At 47.2% G+C, this 21065-nt stretch overlaps 1 protein-coding gene and 1 pseudogene across 1 annotated transcript in view; both read left to right on the top strand.

Moving 5' to 3' along the window:
* Lemd1 (LEM domain containing 1) overlaps positions 1-13764 on the top strand; it is a 34913-nt gene extending 21149 nt beyond the window's left edge. Inside the window, exons 6-7 of the mRNA XM_048431105.3 lie at positions 11935-12011; positions 13326-13764. Of these exons, the coding sequence (XP_048287062.3) occupies positions 11935-12011; positions 13326-13533 (285 nt within the window). The 3' untranslated portion in view covers positions 13534-13764. The remainder of the gene's footprint in view (positions 1-11934; positions 12012-13325) is intronic.
* Positions 13765-20142: 6378 nt separating this feature from the next.
* On the top strand, positions 20143-20324 carry LOC148122138 (Nuclear RNase P; annotated as a pseudogene).
* Positions 20325-21065: the final 741 nt, after the last annotated feature.

Genomic DNA, 21065 nt, shown 5'->3' with positions numbered 1-21065 from the left:
AAGGCTGCTTTAAACCCCCGGTGAGATAATTGCAGTGTCTGTACCATCTTGGTTCTGGTGTCTATTTAGTCCGTGTTTACTGGTTTCTGGAGTCCAGGCTAGGACATCCGCATTCTCTTGCTGAACCACCTCATCTGCTTGACTCTCAATATCATATAAACCTTCTGCTTGACAGACCTCTCTGACTCTGAGGTGACTGGGCTGCCAGATGTGGGTAAAAGTCAAGATTCATCACTAGGGACATGCACGTGCATGCGTGTGTGTGTGCGTGTGTGTAGAAGGTCCTACAGTTCCAGGCTCTGTTCATGTGACTAATGGGTTGTTCGGCTGCTGTGGAGCAATTATTCTCAGAATGTTGTCTGTCTAACTAGGTTGTCTCTTCAGGGCTTTTCCGAGGGCTCTTTGGGAAGACTGCACAAATTGCCATTTCTAAAGTTACGACTTCTCCAGCACACTGTCCTGAGTACGTGAGGTGAAGAAGTCCACAGACCCGTCAGCGCTCTGCTCCTGAGGTCTGCCTTCCAGCAGCTTCTCTCCACACAGACTTTGGTATGCCTGTTCCATGTATACCTGGCTGTGTGGCCTGGCCCTGGCCAAGACATCCATCTACTCTACCATGAAAGAGTCCATCCCTTTCCATCTATAGAGCTGTACCTGTCGCATGTCAATTCTCCATAGATACGCTTGTTTGTTTGTTTCTTTTTCTAAAGATGTATTTATTATGTATATAGTGTTCTATCTGAATGTATGCCTGCATGTCAGAAGAGGCACCATCTCTTATTATAGATGGGTGTGAGCCACTATGTGGTTGCTGGGAACTGATCTCAGGACCTCAGAGAGAGCAGCCAGTGCTCTTAACCTCTGAACCATCTCTCCAGCTTTGTTTGATTGCCTTGACAGGTTTATATTGTCACCCATTGTTAGTTCTCATCCACAGATTGCAGACTTTCCCCGTGGTAGCAGGTTACCACAATGTAGGTCTAATTCACCGAATCCTCATTCTCATGATGTTTTTTGGACAAATAAATGATACGAGACATTCTTTATTTCTTTGTTACAGGCAGCTTTGTTGAGCCTTGTAGAAATGCACACATTTGGAAACCCTGTATCTTTCATGGAAAATTACTGGGTTTCTTCCGTGGATATTCTCGGGTAACTGTCTCATTGATGGCAGAACGGCCCTTTTTTTTCTGGTCCTCCTTTTCATGGACCGTCGTGCGAAGTCCAAGTTAAAAAGCTGTTTTTGGTTTTTGAGATGGAGTCTGGATATGTAGACTAAACGGGCCTTATCATTACAATCCTGCCTCCACTTGCAGAGCTCTGGGTTTGTAAGCATGCACCCTCAAGCCCAGCTACGTGGGTTTTTGTTTTTTGAGACATAGGGTCTTACAACTCAGGCTGACTTTGAACCTGCTATAAGACAAGGCGAGCCTTGAACTGTTGACCCTCCTGCCCCACCTCCCAAGTGCTAAGATCATAAGCACGTACCACCACACTGGTTGGTTGTTACATGTTTTCTTTAATTATTCTTATTTATTAATGTATTGATATATATATATATAAAATGTGTGTGTGCATGTATTTATGTGTATACATGGTTTTTTATTTTAATTTACTTTTTAATTTCATTTTCAATTTCATCCACAGTTCTTCCCAACACCCCTCCTCCCATTTCGCCCTCCCCCCAGCCCACCCCCCCATCCACTCCTCCCAGCTGGTAAGGGCTCCCATGGGAAGGCAACAAAGTCTGGCACATTAAGTTGGGGCCGGACCAAGCTCCTCCCCCTTGTAGTAAGGCTGAGCATGGCATCCCACCATAGGGACTGGGTTCCAATAAGTCAGCTCATGCACCAGAGATAGATCCTGGTCCTACGGCCAGGGGCCTCAGGCAGTCCAAGCTTCACCACTGTCTCCCACATATAGGGGGCCTGGTTTAGTCCCATGGAGGCTCCGCAGCTGTCAGTCATGAGCTCATGAGTGTCCATGAGCTTAGCTCAGCTGTCTCTGTAGATTTCTCCACCGTGATCTTGGCCTTCTGTGTGTGCAAGCTTCTGGCTGTGTAACATGGCACGTATGTGAAGGTCAGAGGGTCCTGGAGATTGAACGTGTGTCCTCAGGCTTGGCAGAAAGTACCTCTGCTCAGCAAGCCGTCTTGCCCACTCAGCCTTTGGCCTTCCTAGGCTCCTGACTCAGGCCTGACTTCAGCACAGATGAAATGACAGCCTGGTGTCTCTAGGCCTTGCTGAGAATAACAGTTTTGAAAAAGAGTTTGAGAATTGCTCCGTGCTGCTACATAGACAGGAAGTTTATTGCTTTTGGAAAACTGAGTTGTAATTTAAAATTTTTTTTAATTTTATTATTTTATGCTTGGCTGCATACAAACTAGTTTTATGTCAACTTAACACAAGCTATAACCACTTGCGTGGTGCTACTTTGTCTGTGTATAACAAATAAAGCTTGCCAGAGGATCAGAGTGCAGAGCCAAGTCACTAGTTAGCCACAGAGGTCAGGCAATGGTGGCACACACCTTTAATCCTTGCACTCGGGAGACAGAGGCAGGTGGATCCCTGGGAGTTCAAGGCCACCCTGGGCTATGTGAGATTGATCCAGTCTAAAAGAGGAACAGAACCAGGCCGTGGTGGCTCACACCTTTAATCCGAGTATTTGGGAGTCACAGGCCTTTAATCCCAGCATGAAGGAGGTGGAGACAGGAAGGGGTACGGCTGGGCAGAGAGGAATAGAAAGCGGGAGGAGATTGGAGCTCAGGGCGTTCAGTTTGAGGATTCGTAGGGACAGGATCACCCCTTTGGTCTGAGAGTTATGTAGATGTAAGAACTAGTGACTGGCTGCTCTGCTTTCTGATCTTTCAGGAAAGCTTTATTTGTTAAAGCACAAGCAAAAGAATCACAGTTGAGAAAATGTCTTCTTAAGATCAGGCTATAGGCAAGGCTGTAGGGCATTTTCTTAATGATTGGTGGGGGGAGTGCCCAGCCCATTGTGGGTGGTGCCATCCCTGGCCTGGTGGACCTGGGCTTGGTAAGAAAGAGCTGAGCAAACCATGAGGAGCAAGCCAGTAAGCAGCACCCCTCCATGGCCTCTGTGTCAGCTCCTTAGGAGGTTTCTGCCTCTTTGGGTTCCTGTCCTGAATTCCCTCAGCAATGAACTGTTATCTGTAAGTGCAAACTGAGATAAACCCTTCCTTCCATCCATCCTTCCGTCCTTCCTTCTTTTTTTAAAGGTTTTTATTTATTTTTTTAATGTATTCTGTGTTCTGCCTGCATATGTGCCTGCAGGCCAGAAGAGGGCACCAGATCTCACTATAGATGGTTGTGAGCCACCATGTGATTGCTGGGAATTGAACTCAGGACCTCTGGAAGAGTAGTCGGTGCTCTTAACCTCTGAGTCATCTCTCCAGCCCCCTTTCTTTCTTAAAAAGTTTCTTTTTTTCTTTCTTAAGTTGTTTTTGATCCTAGTGTTTTATCAAAGTAATAGAACCCTAATTAAGGCAGCCTGCCTGTGTATATCTGCACCATATGTGTTCTCGATGCCTGCAGAGGCCAGAAAAAGGCATTGGATTCCCTGGAATGGAATTTACAGGCAATTGTGATCCTCCATGTAGGCACTGGGAATCAAACCCAGGTCCCCTGGAAAAGAGCCAGTGCCCTTAGCTGCCAAGCCCTCTCTCTGGCCCCCATAATTGTAATTTTTTTCTGTAGATTCTTTTGTAATCTAGTTCTGCATCTTGAGTTTCTGTTTCTCTTTGTTGCATTGCACACGCTAAGACCTCTTTGGTCTTATATTGAATATAAATGAGAGCTGTGAGTTTCTCGGTTCTTTTTTTGTTTTTTTGAGGCAGGGTTTCTCTGTGTAACAGTCTTGGCTGTCCTGGAACTCACTTTGTAGACCAGGCTGGCCTCGAACTCACTGAGATCCGCCTGCCTCTGCTTCCTGAGTGCTGGGATTAAAGGCGTGTGCCACCGCCGTCCAACCTCAACTGTAATAAAAATTTTTAAGTTATTTTTATTTTTAATTATGAGCATGGGGTGAGGGGGCTGTGCATGTGGAACCCATGGAGGCCACAGACTTTGGCTTTAGAATTACTGATAGTTGGGACATGAGTGCTGGGCGTCAAACTCAGACCCTCTGGTAGAACAGATTCTACTCATAATCACTGAGCCATCTCTCCAGCCCCAAATGTGACTCAGGGCAACACGATTTAATGATTATCGTTAATGCTGGCCCTACACAGCAACCCAGTGTTTTGTAGTTAATTAGAATATAACACAGGGTGATTCAGTATCTCATATACACTTCCCTGTCAGAGTCAATATGATATAACATAGACCAGAATTAGTGCAAAATAGTCCACCTGGAAAAGTCTTAAGAAAAAGGCTATTTCTCAGAAATTTCAGAAATACCTAGAAACAGAACTAATGGCTGTAAATATTGTTTCCACTGAAAAATAATGATTTGATAATGTATTAATTAATGGAAGGTCTAAAGAAATGTTTTGGGTTCAGTCAGAAAGTTTTTCCCAGCATGGTCGAGGCTATGGCTTCTATCCTTAGTGCCATAGAAGCAAGCAAGCAAGCAAGCAAGCAAACAAACAAAAAACCAAAAAAAACCCAAAAAAACCAAAAAAACCCTAACTAGTCCTTTATTGATTGTGTCAGGGCAAACCATTAATGTCTTGAGTTTCTATTTCTTCATCTACAAAATAGTGTCCATAATTATTTCCTGGGATATTAGAAGGAGTAAGGGAATTGAGGTACACTGAATACCAAAGATAATAGTTGTTCAGAACATACTGTTTCCAGTTGCCTAATGGAGCCGCACCGTCACGCTGTCTGTTACAATGACACTGAGCGAGAGATCCGGGCTGGACAGCTGGGGTTGCCTCCTGGCCCCATCCCCTCACTAGCTCTGTAGCCAGAGCAAGCTGCTGACCTGCTCTGTTTCTGTTCCTCATCTATGGACAAGCTTAATAGAAGCCCCTTCCTCACAGGCTGGCTTTAAGATGGAGTTTATTTCCATAGCTAGCATTACAGAGCATATGCGTGGCTTACTGTGTCAGCCTGACGGTCTCGTATTTATCACGACAGCCATGGCCAGCCCTGGACTCCTAGAGTTAGGATTCTCTGACTTGAATTCAGGGGAATAGTGAAGAGATTCAAAAAACAAAAAAGACTTACACATCCCTTCTGCTCTGCACCCCTTTTTGCTTGTTTCACTAAATCTTCAGCAAGATCGGTGGCCTACACCTCGGAAACAGAGTTCTAGGCCAGCCTGAAACTCATAGAGCAAGTCCCAGGACAGCCAGGTCTATATAAAGAGACAAAAAATAAGAAAATTCTCTGTCTGTAGTCCAGTCTGGTCTTAAACTTGAAGGGACCCTCTTGCCCCAGCCTCCTGAGTACTATCATCCCAGGTGTGTGCCCAGGCCAGCACCGTGCCCAGGCCAGCACTGGGCTCTGATTGTTTTATAGACTCCAGCTCTGGACACATGGGAAAAAGAAGCATAGATATTCTAGGTATGGTGGTGCATGCCTTTAAGTGCAGCACTCTCTGAGTTTGAAGCCAGCCTGGTTTACACACTACGTTCTAGGTCAGCCAAAGATATTTTAGATATGGGACTTCATCTCTGTGTATCAGGATCTTACTTCTAGAAGCCCAGTGCTGGCCATGGCTGTCGTGATAAACACAAGATGTCAGAGATGTGCCGATACAGTAAGTCACGCATTCTCTTTGTAATACTAGCTACAGAAATAAACTCAATCTCAAAACTAGTCTGTGAGGAAGGGGCTCCTGTAAGCTGGTCCACAGACGAGGAAATGGAAGCAGAGACATATGGGACCTCATCTCAAAAAAAAAAAAAAAATTGAAAAGGAAGCAAGGAAATTCTATCTCCCTGGGGTCTCTAGCCTGGTTCAGTCATTATTATAATGAACTCTGGTATATTTTTGTTCCATTGTAAATGGTGTTTATTATGGAGATCAAATTATAACATTAAGGAATTTTTAAAAAGATTAAATATGAAGCTGGATGGTGATGGCATACACCTTTAATTCTAGGACTCAGAGGCAGAGGCAGGTGGATATTTGAGTTCCAGGACAGTCTGGTCTACAGAACGAGATCCAGAACAGCCACGGCTACACAAAGAAACCCTGTCTTAGGGGGAAAAAATGATGCAATATAAATCAGCTACAGATGACACCAATTGTTGGTTTTTGTTATTTCTTTCTAGATTTACTTGTATAAAGTTCCAGTATGGACAGCTAATATTTCTGTGTAGCTCTCTACTGTCTGCCAGTTGACATATTGGTGACTCCTTTCCTGAGATAGTCTTTATAACATTATTGGTAGTTTAGTAGGGGTTCTGATACTACACATTCAAGTGCACAGCCATAATTACTCTACATTGGGAAAAAGTCCACCCTTTACATACTACACCAGAACTCTATATGTGAATAAGACACACACACACACACACACACACACACACACACACACACACACACATACACACACACATGTACGCACATAATTTATTTAAAAATTGAATAAACCAGCACTTAGGAGGCAGAAACAGGAGGATCTCTGTGAATTCAAGGCCATGGTAAGTTCCAGGACAGCCAAGGCTACAGAGAGACCCTATCTCAAAACAAAACTAGAATAGACAAGTACATGTTCCACAGTTCCACACCTGTAACCCCAGCTTGTCAGATGTGAAGGCACAAAGATGGCTTGATTCCAGGGATTCAGCCATCCTGGGCAACATTGCAAGATGTCATCTCAAGAAAAATGGAAGGAAAGGAATAAAGAAGCTAGAATTACTGAGAACAGGAAGAAAAAGGAGGGAGTATTTGATTGCCCAAGAGCCGTGAAATCCTGTAATTTTGTAAGAGACTTCTATCTTAAGTGCATTATTTAACATTCCTATTTCTATCTTCAAGAAAAAAAGTGGTGTGCGACAGACGTGCGGAGGCTCGCTACACTATTGTCTACTTTTGTGTATGTTTAAATTTTTCTCTAAGTCAAAGGCTTTTAAAAATGGAATTTTCGCAACAAAAAGATCTTCCAGTACCCTTGGGAAGAGCACAAAATACCTCTTGCTGAGCATCCGTGACTGTGGTGACCTTGGAGGAGAACTGTGTCTGAGAACCTGTGTCTAGGAGGTGACTGGGACCAACAGGCCCTTGGGTGGAGAGGGGCACAGCCGCAGGCCCTGTTTGGGCATCTGGGCCCCTGGTGAGAGATCCTCTCTAGGAAGGACAAAGAAGGCAAGGACAGACAGACAAACAGCAGCCTTCCCAGGACTGTGGTCAGGACTAGGGGATCACGTGATCGTACCTTCTTGCTCTGTTGAAGCCTTTGGATCTGCCAGTGGGTCTGTAACAGTCCTCTCACCAGGTTAGGTGTTCCAATGAGCATCATGACAGCACTCAAAGACCAGAGTTTTGCTCTGGAAACTTCAATATGCCACGGCTCCCTTTGTTGTCCCATGTACCACACACCCGGTTCCAGCCTCTCTGGTCTTATGGTCAGAGGTCCCCTTGGTTGGCCTTGGTTTATTGTTCTGTTGAGGCAGCCAGTCTCCCTCTTCAGTCAGTGATTGGTTGTTTTCCCTGTGCACCAGCCAGCACAATAGGAAGGCTTCTTCTTGTTAAGTCCCAGCATTCCAGAGGGACAGGAGACGCAGGACACAGTGCTGTGAGAGTCGGCTGACCAAGATCCAATGAGTGGAGCGCTTACACAGAGTCTTTCCATGCTTAGCTGTCTGTGGCTTGGATAGTGTCCAAGCCCTCCTGACCCGGCAGTGAAACACAACAAAATCAGGTAGGAGAGACAGCTCAGTGGTTAAGAGCACTTGCTTCCCTTCCAGGGGACCTGGGTTCAGTTTCAAGCAACCACATGGTGTATAACCGTCAGTGTTCCGGGGCCCTGGCTTACCTATGTTATAGTGTATGTAACCAGAACTCTTATTTGTCTACTCAGAAAACATCTGCTGTATTTTGAAAAAGATTTCTTTATTTTCTTATTCATTTAAGGTGTGCATACACACTCCCGAGTGTGTGGATACACACCATGTTTGTGCCTTGCCCAAGGAGGCCAGAAGGTGGTGTTGGAGCCTCTGGAACTAGAGACAAGCTCTAGGCCCACGCACCTCTGACCCACAGAGATCTAGTAGGCTGACCACGCCCCTTCCTCCTGGTAAGGCTGTTGGTCCGTTTTTTTTTTTGGAGATTGAGACACAGAAAGGTTAAGAACCTTGGCTGGAGTCACACAGTCTTACCAATGGGGCACCCTGAGCTCACACGCTGAAGCAGCCTTCTGTTGGCCTCTCGCTTTCTCCAGCTAATTTCTGTAGGAATCGTCATCCCTATCGGATGGCAGCTAACAGCAGACCTGGACTTCCTTTGAGGGTTGGATGATATGAATGGACAATTGAGGAAAAACTGGAGTTTGATCCCCAGCACCACAACGGGGAGGGGGAAATAAAAAAGAAAACCAGTACCATGAAATGGTCACTGTAAAAACAGGTGTCACGGTTTAAAGACTCAGTCTGGGGGCTCTAGGGATGATAGATAAGAGGGCTTGCAGCTGAGTGTGAGGTGACTTAGGTGACCAGCAGGAGGAAGGCCAGAGCGCGTCTATAGGCCACCAGCACGCACGATGTCCCACAAGAAACACACGCAGGGATCTGCTGCCTTCTCACAGAGTCTCAATCATAGGTGAAACAGCTTGTGAAAGAGGCTGCCCCAGACCCTTAGACAAGGAGCCAGATGTGAAGAGCTGCAGCTGCGCCTCGGTGAGCTGATGGCTGACAGACCCTGGCAAAGGCAGGGACCAGCAACACCTGCAGGGGCAGCGACCAGCAATGCTGGCCAAGCCTAGCAGTTAGCAGGCCAGCCAAGGTCAATGCCTACTGAGCAGGGACTTCCGAGTGCGGCCTCTCTCCGACCGTGAGCAGTGTGTGAGCCGCTTGTGTGAGCCCTTGCTGGTTGGGTGAGGAAGCTGTGCACAGAGGGAAAGTCCCTACCCAGCTCAGTGGCAGCCCTGTTGGGGGGCCCCTCCCATAGGACGCTAATCTGACTTTCCTGGCACCCTTTCTTGAGCTCCTCTTTCTGCAGTAATTTTTTTTTTACTTTTTAATTAAAATATAATTATGTCACTTTTCTCCTTCCCTTCCCTTCTTCTAGTCCCTCCCAAGTCCTCCTTCCAACCCTTCCATGTCTCCCCCCCCCATTTTCAAATCAATAGCCTCTTTTTCCCTAATTATTATTGTTACAAATATACATATATGTATGCAAAAATATATAAATACAACCTGCTAAGTCCATTTTTGTTGTTTGTGTGTATATGGTTTGGGGGCTCGATTTGTATTGGATAACCATCTGGGGTACTCACCCGGGAGCTAGGCTAAGTCTTCCTTTCTCGGCAGTCAGCTATTGTCTGTAGCTCCTTGTCCGGGGTGTGCCCTGCGGGATTTTCCCTTTCAGTGCTAGCGTGTCTGTTGATGCTGCTATGCTCAGATCTTGTCTACGCAGCCATCTCTATGAGAAAGCGTTTCACAGCAGACTTCCTGGTGCTGTAGCTCTCACTAGCTTCCCACCCCCTCTTCTGAGATGGTCCTTCAGCTGCGATGCAGGAACTGTGGTATAGATGTATCTGTCGAGGCTGGGCCACCCACAGTCTATCTGGTGATCTCTGCCTTCTGTCCGGCTGTGGTTTTCTGTGATGTCTCCATTTGCTGGGAGAGAAGCTTTGATGAAAGGAGGTAGCTACGCTTGCCTACAGATACAAGGATAAGATTTAGGATGTAGGAAGGGATCATGCTGGTCTTTAAGCTTTCTCTGTAATGAAAGGTTTTAGAAATTCACCCTTTGTGGCACTGAATTTCGCTCTTCGAGTTTTCTAGAAGGACCTGGAGCCTGCCTCAGTGGAGGCTTTAGCGAACATCCAGAAACTTCAGTCCCTGAGTTATGCACTCCTGAGATGAGACTGCGTTTGTTGCTCTCAAGGACCTCTGTGTGTTTGTTTCAGAACTAATAACAATTACCTCAGGTGTTACTATGAATCCTTATTGCATGTTTACCCCATGCCAGGAGGTGTTTCAGTCATCTGTGCATGTTAGCACCTCATTCCTGACAGCTCTGCCTCACAAACGAGAAACCAAAGCTGTAGCTTTTCATTTTATTGAACAATATGGGCTGGAAAGATGACGTGGAGGGTAATGCACTTGCAACACAAGAGTGAGGCCCAAACATCAGATCTCCAGTACCCACGTAAATAGTAAACACTGGGAGGGTGTGGTGGTGTAGACCTGAAACCTCAGCTCTTGAGAAGCAGAGACCCATGATCCCTGGAGTAAGCTGGCTAGCCGACTAGCTGAATCAGTGAGCTGTGGGTTCAAGTGAGAGACTGCGTCTCAATATACAAGGTGGAGGGCTACTGAGGAAGGCAGCTGAAGACAGCCCCCTGCAGCATCAACCTCTGGCACATGTTTGCATGTGCAAGTCTACACGTGTCCAAACATAGAAATACATGAATTTATACCACACAAACACCCCATATATAATGTTATAAAAGATGTATTTTTAACTTTTAAAAAGATTTACTTTTTACTTATTTTTATTTATGTGTGTGTGTGTGTGCATACACACATGCTTGTGTGAGTTTACGTGCACCTCATGTAGGTGCTAGAATCATAACCCAGGTCCTCTGTAGGAGCGGTACATGCTCCTAACTGCTGAGCCAGCTCTCCAGTCCCCCCAATTTTTTTGTTTTTATTTTTTCTAATTAAGAAAAAGAAAAGAAAAGACAGGGGCTGGAAAGATGACTTAACATTTAAAAATGTATCTTGCTCTTGCAGAGGACCTGAGTTCAATACCCAGAACCCTATGTCTATAGCTCACAACCACCTATAACTTCAGCTCCAGAGGATCTATCACCTTCCTCAGACCTCCCTGGGAACCTGTACACACATGCCAGACATACAGACATGTAGGCACATGCATACACACACATCCAAAGAGAAATAAATAAGTCTTTTTTAAAAAAATATTTATTATGTATACAATATTCTGCCTGTGTGTATGTCTGCAGGCCAGAAGAGGGCGCCAAACCTCATTACAGATGGTTGTGAGCCACCATGTGGTTGCTGGGAATTGAACTCAGGGCCTTTGGAAGAGCAGGCAATACTCTTAACCACTGAGCCATCTCTCCAGCCCCCTAAATAAGTCTTTGAAAAAAAGAAAATACGTTTCTTTAAAGAGAAATGGTTTATTTCTTACATTGTTTTCTAGTAGTTGTTCACAGACATTTATTTCAATAACTATATGATTTACATGGAAATGACAAGTGCTTTTGTGGTTTTTTTTGTTTGTTTTTGTTTTTTTTTTGTTTTTCTTTTTCTTTCTTTCTTTCTTTTTTTTTTTAGACAGAATTTCTCTGTAACTTTGGATCTTGTCCTGGAACTCACTTTGTAGACCAGGCTGGCCTCAAACTCACAGAGATCCGCCTGCCTTTGCCTCCCAAGTGTTGGGATTAAAGGTGTGCGCCACCACCACCCAGCCGCTTGTTTTGTTTTGTTTTAAAGTGGAAGAAAGAAAAAGAAAACAATTTCCAAGCCACAAATTAATATTAAAAAAAAACAGAAAGTGAATTAATGCTTTAGTAACAGAATTCGTTTTTAATACATATCTCGAGCCATTCAGGTGTTGCTTGTCCTCCGGTGAGTCACTAACGTAAAATATCTCTTCATGGCACTGGGTGCTTTGGCTGGCCAGAGAGAAAAGACAGACTTTAAGTACTAAACTCCCTGGTGTGCCTAAAACTTAGGCCAGTTTTCAGATTAATTCTTTCCCCCAGGATAAAAGTTAAGTTACAAGACATTGCAAATAATCTGTTGTGGGCATTTTCTTTTTGTATCAGAGACGCGACGCTTCTAGTAATAAAAGAAGAATCCTAGACATCTTCTACCTGAGCCAGAAGCCCACAAAGGTAGTCAGGTAAGGCCTGATAGTCCCGGGTCCTTGGGCCTCGGGCATGCTAGCCAAGAACTCCACCCTGACCTGTATTTCCAGCGGCAGGTAAGACCTTTGGTAGCATAAAAAGACCTAGATATTATTGGGGGTGGGATTCATCATTCAGATGTCTGTGAAGGGTTTGAACCTGAAGAGGACCTGCTGAAAAGACAGACTTGATACCGCATAATTTCAAAGCCAAAATCTGTATCTCCTCATCCATATTTGGAGATAGGAAAACAGGTGCTGGGGAGGGGGTTGACAGGATGCCAAAAGCCTCAAGGAACCCAGACCAGAACCCAAGCCCTCATTTGGAGTCATCCAGGGAGATGTTTTGGAAACTGGATAAGAGCTAGTATTTTAAAAGGGACATGACTCAGAAAAGGTATACTATAAGCCGGGTGGGTGGTGGCACTTGGGAGGCAGAGATAGGCGGATCTCTGTGAGTTTGAGGCCAGCCCCGAGATCTACTGAGCTAGTTCCAGGACAGGCTCCAAAGCTACAGAGAAACCCTGTCTCCAAAAAGCAAAACCAAAGACAAAAAAACGGTAATTACCCTGAAGTGGGGTCTAAGGTGTGGTTCAGTGAGAGAGCATGGCACCCTGAGTTCAGTCTCTAAATACCAATCAATGACTCAGCCACACAATAATCCCCCTAATGTTCTAGAATATTTCATAACTATTTTCTGGGGGGTGTTTAGGACATGGTCACATGTATAGCAGGCTGCGCTGAATTTACCCTTTAGCTAAGGATGACTTTGAACTTCTGACCCATCTGCCTTCCCTGACTAGCAGTCTCTAACTTCTGAGGAAACATTAGCCGGTCTTGCAGGATTAGAGTAGCCGGAACTTCACCTGTGTGTCAAAAGGCACACAGGTGGCACAGCAGGTGCCCAGGGCTGAACCCTCCTGTTATTTTAAATGTGGATTTTAAGGAAGATGGAAAAGCACTTCCATGTCCACCCAGGATGGGGGTGCTGGGTTTGTGTGAGACAGAACAGGACCTGTTATGTCTCCCCATCACGTTTGCAACTTCTCATCGAGGGACCCAGAGACCCTAAGTTCCTGGAGCCAAGCTTTGCCAACACTGAGTATTTCAAAGGCCAGTAAAAGCAGAAGGGGATGCCTTACACCACTGAGAGCCCTCCAGGAGGCTGACCCGGGATAGGGACCTTACATTAGCGCAGGTTTTCAGTGTGTCTAGGGCTGCTCCAATAGGTCACCGGACCCCACACATTTACCCTAAGAGATCAGGAAGCAGCTGATTTCAATCCTAGGAGCCCCTGAAATGTTTCCGCAGGCATGCTGCAAGACCAAATCCAAGGATGGAGGATGCGTGTGTCACCGAAGAGGGCTGCTGCCAGGGGGACCCAAGCCTGGAGAGCAGCTTCCTGTGCCAGAACCCCGAGAACAGCTTCCCATGGAGTTTGAAGCTGGCCATCTTTGGCATTTTCATCATCGTGTTGTTTGTCTACATAACTGTGGAAAAGAAGTCGCTCTTACGTTAAACCCTTTAGAAGCAAAGCAGAAGGGCCTTGGCTACAGCCAGGCAGCCCCCTCCCACTGCCCCAAATGTCTCCCCCTCCCCGCCTCGCATGCCCCCTGCCATGCCCTATACTGGCTCCCCCGGGCTGTGTCTGGGTTCATCTAGGTGGAGGAGCAAGGGCAGAACCAGGCGGCATGCTAGGTGCGATGGTCTGTAAGTCAAGTAAGCCATCATTAAAGGTGCTAACACATCAGAGCGCTCTTCTGTAAAGGTAACTGCCCGGGGCATGCTCCCTCCCTCCTCCCTCTGTTTCGTTCCTGCCCTCTTTCCCCCCCAAACAAGGAGGCTTCACATTCTTATACCAGTCCACTTGCTAGTGCAGAATGTGAAACAAAGAGAAAATTATATTCTTACTAAAATGTGTGCAGCTATCCAGACAGTGGTGACATTTCCAGTTTGGCATGGCGAAGGCAGTGACCTTGACAGAGAACAAGTCTGCTCCTCCTCCGCTGCAACCTCAGCCTCAGACGGGCTCTTCTCCCCTGACTTTGTCTCTGCCTTTCATCAGAACCATTTGGGGAAGAGGAGGATGTTTCCGGTTTCTGTTGGTGCTCTGTGATTTTTCCCGGGAAGATGTAAATAAGTGTCTGCTTGCCCCAGATAGGGCACAGGGGACAGACTGAAGAAAAATAAATGAGTGTAGGAATCCAGTCTAGCTTGATGACCCTACGAGTTTATTGTGGTCATTGCAGGTGAATGAGTGAAGGTTCCTTTCCGGAGCAGGGGTGAGGGCTCGGGAAAGCTGTGCCTAGGAGGCTCCTCTCTTCCCAAACTGCTTACTGCTTGCTTTGAGCTCAGAGAGGAGCCTCACCAGCCTTCCTGTGAGTTATTAAAATTGTCTTGTAGTTTTATGGGCCTTTCCTCCCATCCCTCCAGGAGGGACTGTTTCAGGCTGGAGGCAGAAGCGACACAGCCGTTTATTGACCTATGATAAAATCTATGAGGCCAGGGCAGCTGCAGAGGTAAGCCATCACGTGGTGCTGGAGAAGGAGCAGAAGCCACAGGTCACATATTAGTCACCATTGGAGTAGAGTGGCCATGGAAAGGTCACCCCAGCCATTAAGAGGTGAGGATGGCTGGGCTGGAGGTGAGAGACAGAGCAAGCCAGGCAGGTGTGAGGTCTGGACTCCAGCCAGCACGGGAAGAGGCACTGTGGCAATTTTTATGGCTGCTAAGCCAAATCCTCTACAAATGAGCAATGATGGGGACTAGCTTAATAAACAGAAATATTGCCTCTTAGAGATGAAGGGATAATCTAAAACATTAACACCCAGATTATCATAGAAGACACTTAATTGAAGTTTCCTTTAAACTTACTTATTTTATATGTATCAGTGTTTGCTCGATGCGTGTATGTGTATCACGTGATGCTCAGTGCCAGTGAGGGTGTCAGATCCTCTAGAACTGGTGTTGCAGATGGCTGTGAGTCACTGTGTGACTGCTGGGAACCAAGCCTGGGGCCCTTTGCAAGAGCAACAAGTGCTCTTAACCCCTAAGCCATGGCTCCAGCCCCGCGACGTTTATTGTTTTTCATGGTAATCAAAAAGAACAGATTTTCTGTCCCTGTATTTTCCTACCTTCATGAGAGGGAAACACACCAGCATGTACTACTTCATTGGTGACTGGGACTCCAAATTTTTCTGATTTTTACGTTTTTCAAAATTTAAAGATTTCTACAAACTATGCATTAATTTGCTGATGAGAAAAACATAATTTTTAAAAGCTATACTAACCAGGTGTGTGCAGTGTGCATACGGTCTCAGCTACATGGGAAGCTGAGGCAGGCGATCTCAGGAGCCCAGGAGTCTAGGACAGCCTGGGCCAAATAGTGAGATGCTGTCCCCTGTCTTAGTTTGCTTTCTCTTGCTATGATAAAACACTGACCAGGGCTGGAGAGATGGCTCAGTAGTTAAGAGCACTGGCTGCTCTTCCAGAGGACCTGAGTTCAATTCCCAGCAACCACATGGTGGTTTACAACCATCTGTAATGAGATCTGGCGCCCTCCTCTGGCATGCCGACATACATGGAGGCAGAATGTTGTATACATAACTAACTAACTAACTAACTAAATAAATAAATAAATAAATAAAACACTGACCAAAGCCAACCTGGGGAGGAAACAGTCTGGCTTAACTTTCCCCATCACAACCCATTATTGAAGGAAGTCAGGGCAGGAACTCAAGCAGGAACCTGGAGGCAGGAACTGAGGCAGAGCCCACCGAGGAGTGCCCCTCACTCATTTGCTCAGCCTGCTTTCTTATTTAACCCAGGGCCTTCTGAATGGGGTGGTACTGCCCACACTGTGCTGAGCCCTGATGCATCAACCGTTAACCAAGGAAACGTCCCAAAGATAAGGCCATGGGCCAATCTGATGGAGGCGGTTCTTCAATCAAGGTTCCTGCCTCACAGGTGATTCTAGTTTGTGACAAAATTTTAAAAAATGACATACTGTATATACTGTGTATACTGCAAGGAACACAAAACTCTACTAAGTCTTATTAGACTTAAAACATAGATCATAAAAAGTCTAGAACTTAAAATATGAAATAGTACTGAAAACAAGTAAGTAGGATCTTCCTCAGACGGATCAGCTGCAGAAAATACTGTTGTCATCCGTGAGCTAGCGAGTTCTGCGCTGCCTGGAGAGAAACCCCGGGTAGACGGGAGGAAAGCTCTTCCGAGGTCAGTCTCTAGGAGCTGTGTCTCCTCGGCCCTGGGCAGCAACCAGTGTTACAGCTCAGTCTAAGACCCTCAGCTCCCAAGACTTCACAGCTCTCTGGGACTCTTGTGGCCGGAGCCTGCAGGCTCTTCTCTCGGGCTCCTTATAGCTTTGATCAGCTCCCTGCTTTCTTTTTTTTTTAATATTTATTTATTATGTATACAGTATTCTGCCTGCATATATCCCTATAAGTCAGAAGAGGGCACCATATCTCATTACAGATGGTTGTGAGCCACCATGTGGTTGCTGGGAATTGAACTCAGGACCTCTGGAAGAGCAGCCAGTGAGTGCTCTTAACCTCTGAGCCATCTCTCCAGCCCAGCTCCCTGCTTTCTTGTCATCTTCTGTCCCCTTTTCTTTTCTTGGTCACTGCTGGACTTTCAGCCGCTCCTTCAGTTGTCCATGGCTGCCAGCGGGAAGGATAACTCAGTACACACCTTCCTTAGGACAGCATTTGGAAGCCAGACACCTCAGGGGTCATACAGCAACTGGGCCTCAGTGTAGCTAGGGTCACTAAGACCTGGACACCCCAGAGGTGGGATGCCTTTGAGCAGATAGGCTCTGTGGGTGGACCTGCCACATTGCCATACCAGAACCACCTGATGGGTCCTAGGCTTCTGCAGACAAACACTGCTTCAGCGGTCAAGCAGTCCCATCAAGGCCTCCCCCAACCCCTCTTTCTCAATCAAGTGGGCATTTTGGGCTGTGAAGCCAGGGCACGGAGCTCCAGAACCAGGTTCTCGTGGTAAGTAAGCTGGTTGTTGCCAAGCCTTGTGGCCAGTATCAGAAACAGCTGCTAGCCGCTAAGGCTGCCTCTGAGGCCACGCGATGTGGTCAAGCTCTTCAGCAGCTGTAACTGGAAGCCTAGGACTCAGGGGCAGTGCCAGATGACGGTGTCCGCGTCCCCTGGTGGACACTGCTGTTTTTCCTGATTTAGCTTTTGACTCTTTGTGGATTTCATGTCAGGCATCTCCATCCCATTCCTCATCTCTCCATCCCTTTGTATCTGCCCTCTGCCCTTGCAACTTCCCTGTACAGGATAAAATAAAATTTAAAAGAAAAGAAAAAAAGAAAGAGAACATTCTCCTGGCGGAAGCTGCAGTGTGACACAGTGAGCCACACAGTAAACCCCTTTAGACCACACATCTTTACTTGCAGAGTTCATTGCAGAGTCAATGGCCTGGTTCGAGGGCTCTGGTTTCTGTTACATTCCCAATATTAGGCCCTCACTGGGACTCCTCCTGGATGTCATGTTGTTGTCCTGTGTCATAGAGATCCTGCAACTTTGGGTCTGCAGGTCCGGTCCCTTCACGTGCTCCAGCAGATCATAGATGGGGTGGATGTTGGGATGAGTCAATACACAGCCCTAGTTCTGGGCCTGGGTTGTTGCCTACCAGTTTTCTTCTGTCCTCGTGACCAGGGTGAGTTCTCCTGCATTGCCCCAGCTAGTTCACCCCTGCAGCAGCGGATGAGCAAGGGGTGGGGCAGGTTCTCCTGCTTGCTTTCACACCCTCAGGGTTGTCTCTCCCATCTACACTTTCAGGGCCAACTCTATGGTGTTGCCCAGATGGGGTGCAGGGCCCGCTGTCCCCAGTGTTGCAGCTGGTGATGAGCAGGGAAGGCGCTCCTGCTCTTATATGACCTGTCAGGGTCAGCTCTCCCACTTTCCTCAGGCAGTGAAGGGCAGGGGATGCGGGAGGGTAGACAAGGGGCAGGGCCAGATCTCCCGTGTGCAAGTTCTCAGGACAGGATGGGCTCTCCCTTGCCCCTGTCAGCAGGGTCTGCTCCACCGTGCTGCCCAGGTAAGGTGTGGATCTTCAGCTTTAAGCCATGGGTGGTGCTTATGACCCAAAAGATCAGGCTGGTGCGAAGCCTCTGGGATCAAGCCCCTGTCTAAGGGTGAGTGTATCTGGTGCTCCTTAAAGTCATACCGCCGCCACCATTGTCACACTGCTGCCATCTTCACGGCCCCTGTGCTGCTTCCTCATGTCCAGGGTGGCTTGCACTTCTGAAAGCAGGCAAGGAAAGGCCACTTGGGATTAGTCTCTGTTTCATCTATGCACAGTACCAGGTGTTGTGGGAGACTTAGGTAGGGACTGATGACAGACCAAAGTAACAATCACACCAGACTCCATCTTGGTGAGCCAATAGACTTATTGGGGTCATTTACAGGAACAAAGGCAGCTGCCCCATTGGAAAGTCCACTCCATCACGAGAGACAACTCAGGAAAGCTGCAACCCTGAGCGCTCTGAGGACAGCCCAGCTACCTGTGGTTTGCTTCTTCTTCTTCTTCTTCTTCTTCTTCTTCTTCTTCTTCTTCTTCTTCTTCTTCTTCTTCTTCTTCTTCTTCTTCTTCTTCTTCTTCTTCTCCTCCTCCTCCTCCTCCTCCTCCTCCTCCTCCTCTTCTTCTTCTTCTTCTTCTTCCTCTTCCTCTTTCTCCTCCTATTCTTCATCTTCCTCCCTCCCTCCCTCCCTCCCTCCCTCCTTCCCTGTTGGGAGCCACCTGGAGGCACAGGTGGTCCTGCAGTTTGGAGGTAGCCACGTGGGGCTGAGCAACCCTGCCTGCACCCTTGCCTGCACATGCTCAGACCAGCAGAATGGCATTAACCAATCAGGACAGCGTTCAAGCTGCTCCACCGTTTAAAAGCAGATGCCTCGGGACCCTACTTCCTCTCTCTAAGCTTTCTCTCGTCCCTGTTCTATCGTCCCTTCCCCCAATTTTCCTCAAGGGAATGCTCCAAATAAAGATGTGACCAGAGAAGGAATTCTCGTTTTTGGTGGGGTTCATTCCTGCTGGACAGGATGGCGCCCCGCAACTGGTGCTCGAAACTCCGGACGCTGAGGGACCCTGACAACTACGCCGGGGGACCCTGAGAAAGCCCGGGAGAAAAAGCCAAGATCAGACACCAGCACAGAGAGCCTTGAATTTCAGAACTCTGAACACGTGGAGCGGGCCCGGTGGCTCGGTGGATAGGTTGCCTCACTTTCTGATTACGAGGACCCCAGTTCGAGACCCGCGTTGCCTTGCTCTTTTTAAAAAAAATTAAAAAAATTATAAAAAAAAAAAAGAAAAAAAAAAAAAAAAAAGAAAAGAAAAAAAAAAAAAAATCAAAGTTAAGGTATCTGAAAGAAGGTACAGAAAGCAACGGGGAAGAAAAATCCCTTAAGTTCAGTGCAGGAGGAATGTAAACAGCAGCAAAAAAGGCGAGGTAACTAAGGCGGGACTTTGAGGACGATGGGGTACGGGAGACCGCGGCTTCCGCTCCCTCTCCGTCCACCTGCGTACTCGCTGTTAGAGACTGGAGGCAACAGTCTCGTAGGGAGGCAAACTTGATCACTGCCTTCCCTATTCTTAAAGAGCCACAGAGCTTTTGGAGGTGATTTTCGCCTAATTTTGTTAAGAGAGCTCAGTCTCTGGCTCTCACGTACAAAAAACTTTAATTTTTGACTGAGAAAGACAAGCTGCTTGATCGTGCTGAGAGTGCTGGCGGCAGCCGGCCCGCCTTTGAGCGGTAATGCCTGATTAGAAACACGGAAGTGGGCCAGGCACGGTGGTGCACACCTGTAATCCCAGCTACTCAGGAGGGAGAAGCAAAATTGCACTCTCCAGTGCTAGCTCGTTCGGGAGGCGTGGCCATGCTAACCAGTTGCTGGCGGGAAATTTGCTGGAGTCCGCAGAGGCCTGCGAATAGCCAGGTCGCGGGCGGGCTAAAGTCCGTGTGACATCAGAGGCCTTCTGGCGGGGCTATGGTTTTTGGAGGACTTTTTCAGCACCTGAGCGGACTCGCCTGACTGAGGCGGAAGCTGCGTGGTGAGCAGCGGCGCCATAGAAGGCAAAGAGGAGCTGAATCGGCTCTGCGGAAAAAACTGTGTTTCCATAGCAACATGGGCGAGCGGGGAGGTGAGTTCCCAGAGAACGGGGCTCTGCGCGCGGGCAGACCGGGCCCTCCACGGGTGGGCGGATGCCCCCCCCTCGCTGGAGCTTGAAAAAGACTCACAGCCGGCGGTGCGAGTTCATTGCCTGAGGTGAAACGGCGAGCCCGCGCACGGCCCGGGGCGGAGCCATGCCTTTGGACCATGCGGAGCGCACCACAATGGGCCTCAGAGGCGGGGCAACCGCCGCGCCGTCCGCTGCTGCCGCCCTCAGCCAAGGTCGCCAAGAATTTAGTCAGATAGGAACATTTGTCGCCAAAAATTCAGTGAGATAAAAACATTTATCCCCCAAACATCGCCCCTTTGTCAGCAGGAAGTAGCCAGATGATCGCCGTCCATTCTCCCTCAAAGAACTGGTCCTAATTATCATAATAAAGGCGCGTCAACCTGGTTATCATTACCTATTGCCCCTGGCAACGGGTGAAATAAACAATGTTACCTAGAGGTTTTTTTCCATCTGAATAGGGGAGCTGGAGAGATGGCTCAGAGGTTAAGAGCACTGCCTGCTCTTCCAAAGGTCCTGAGTTCAATTCCCAGTGACAACTGCTTTGGTTTTTAAACAATAGAGGGGGACTACACTACCAGTGACAGCTTCCCCCAGAGAAAGGATTTCTCTTGCATTCTTTACACTTAATTTTTAATTCAAAATTTTGCTGGTACAGGCAAACAAGATTTGCTTTGTGATACAGAGACCTGCAGATCTCTAAGTTCAAAACCAGCCTACTTCCAGTACTGATTGTGCTGAATTTTTACACTGAGAGTTTTTAATACTCTTAAATGTTAATTTGGGAGGAGAGTTTTGTTTATGTTTTTCTAGGAATGCTGACATACATCTGGATGC

The sequence above is a fragment of the Myodes glareolus genome, chromosome 5 (assembly GCF_982192425.1).
Source record: "Myodes glareolus chromosome 5, mMyoGla1.1, whole genome shotgun sequence".
Lineage (NCBI taxonomy): Eukaryota > Metazoa > Chordata > Mammalia > Rodentia > Cricetidae > Myodes > Myodes glareolus.
This window is presented reverse-complemented; position numbering and strand designations above follow the sequence as displayed.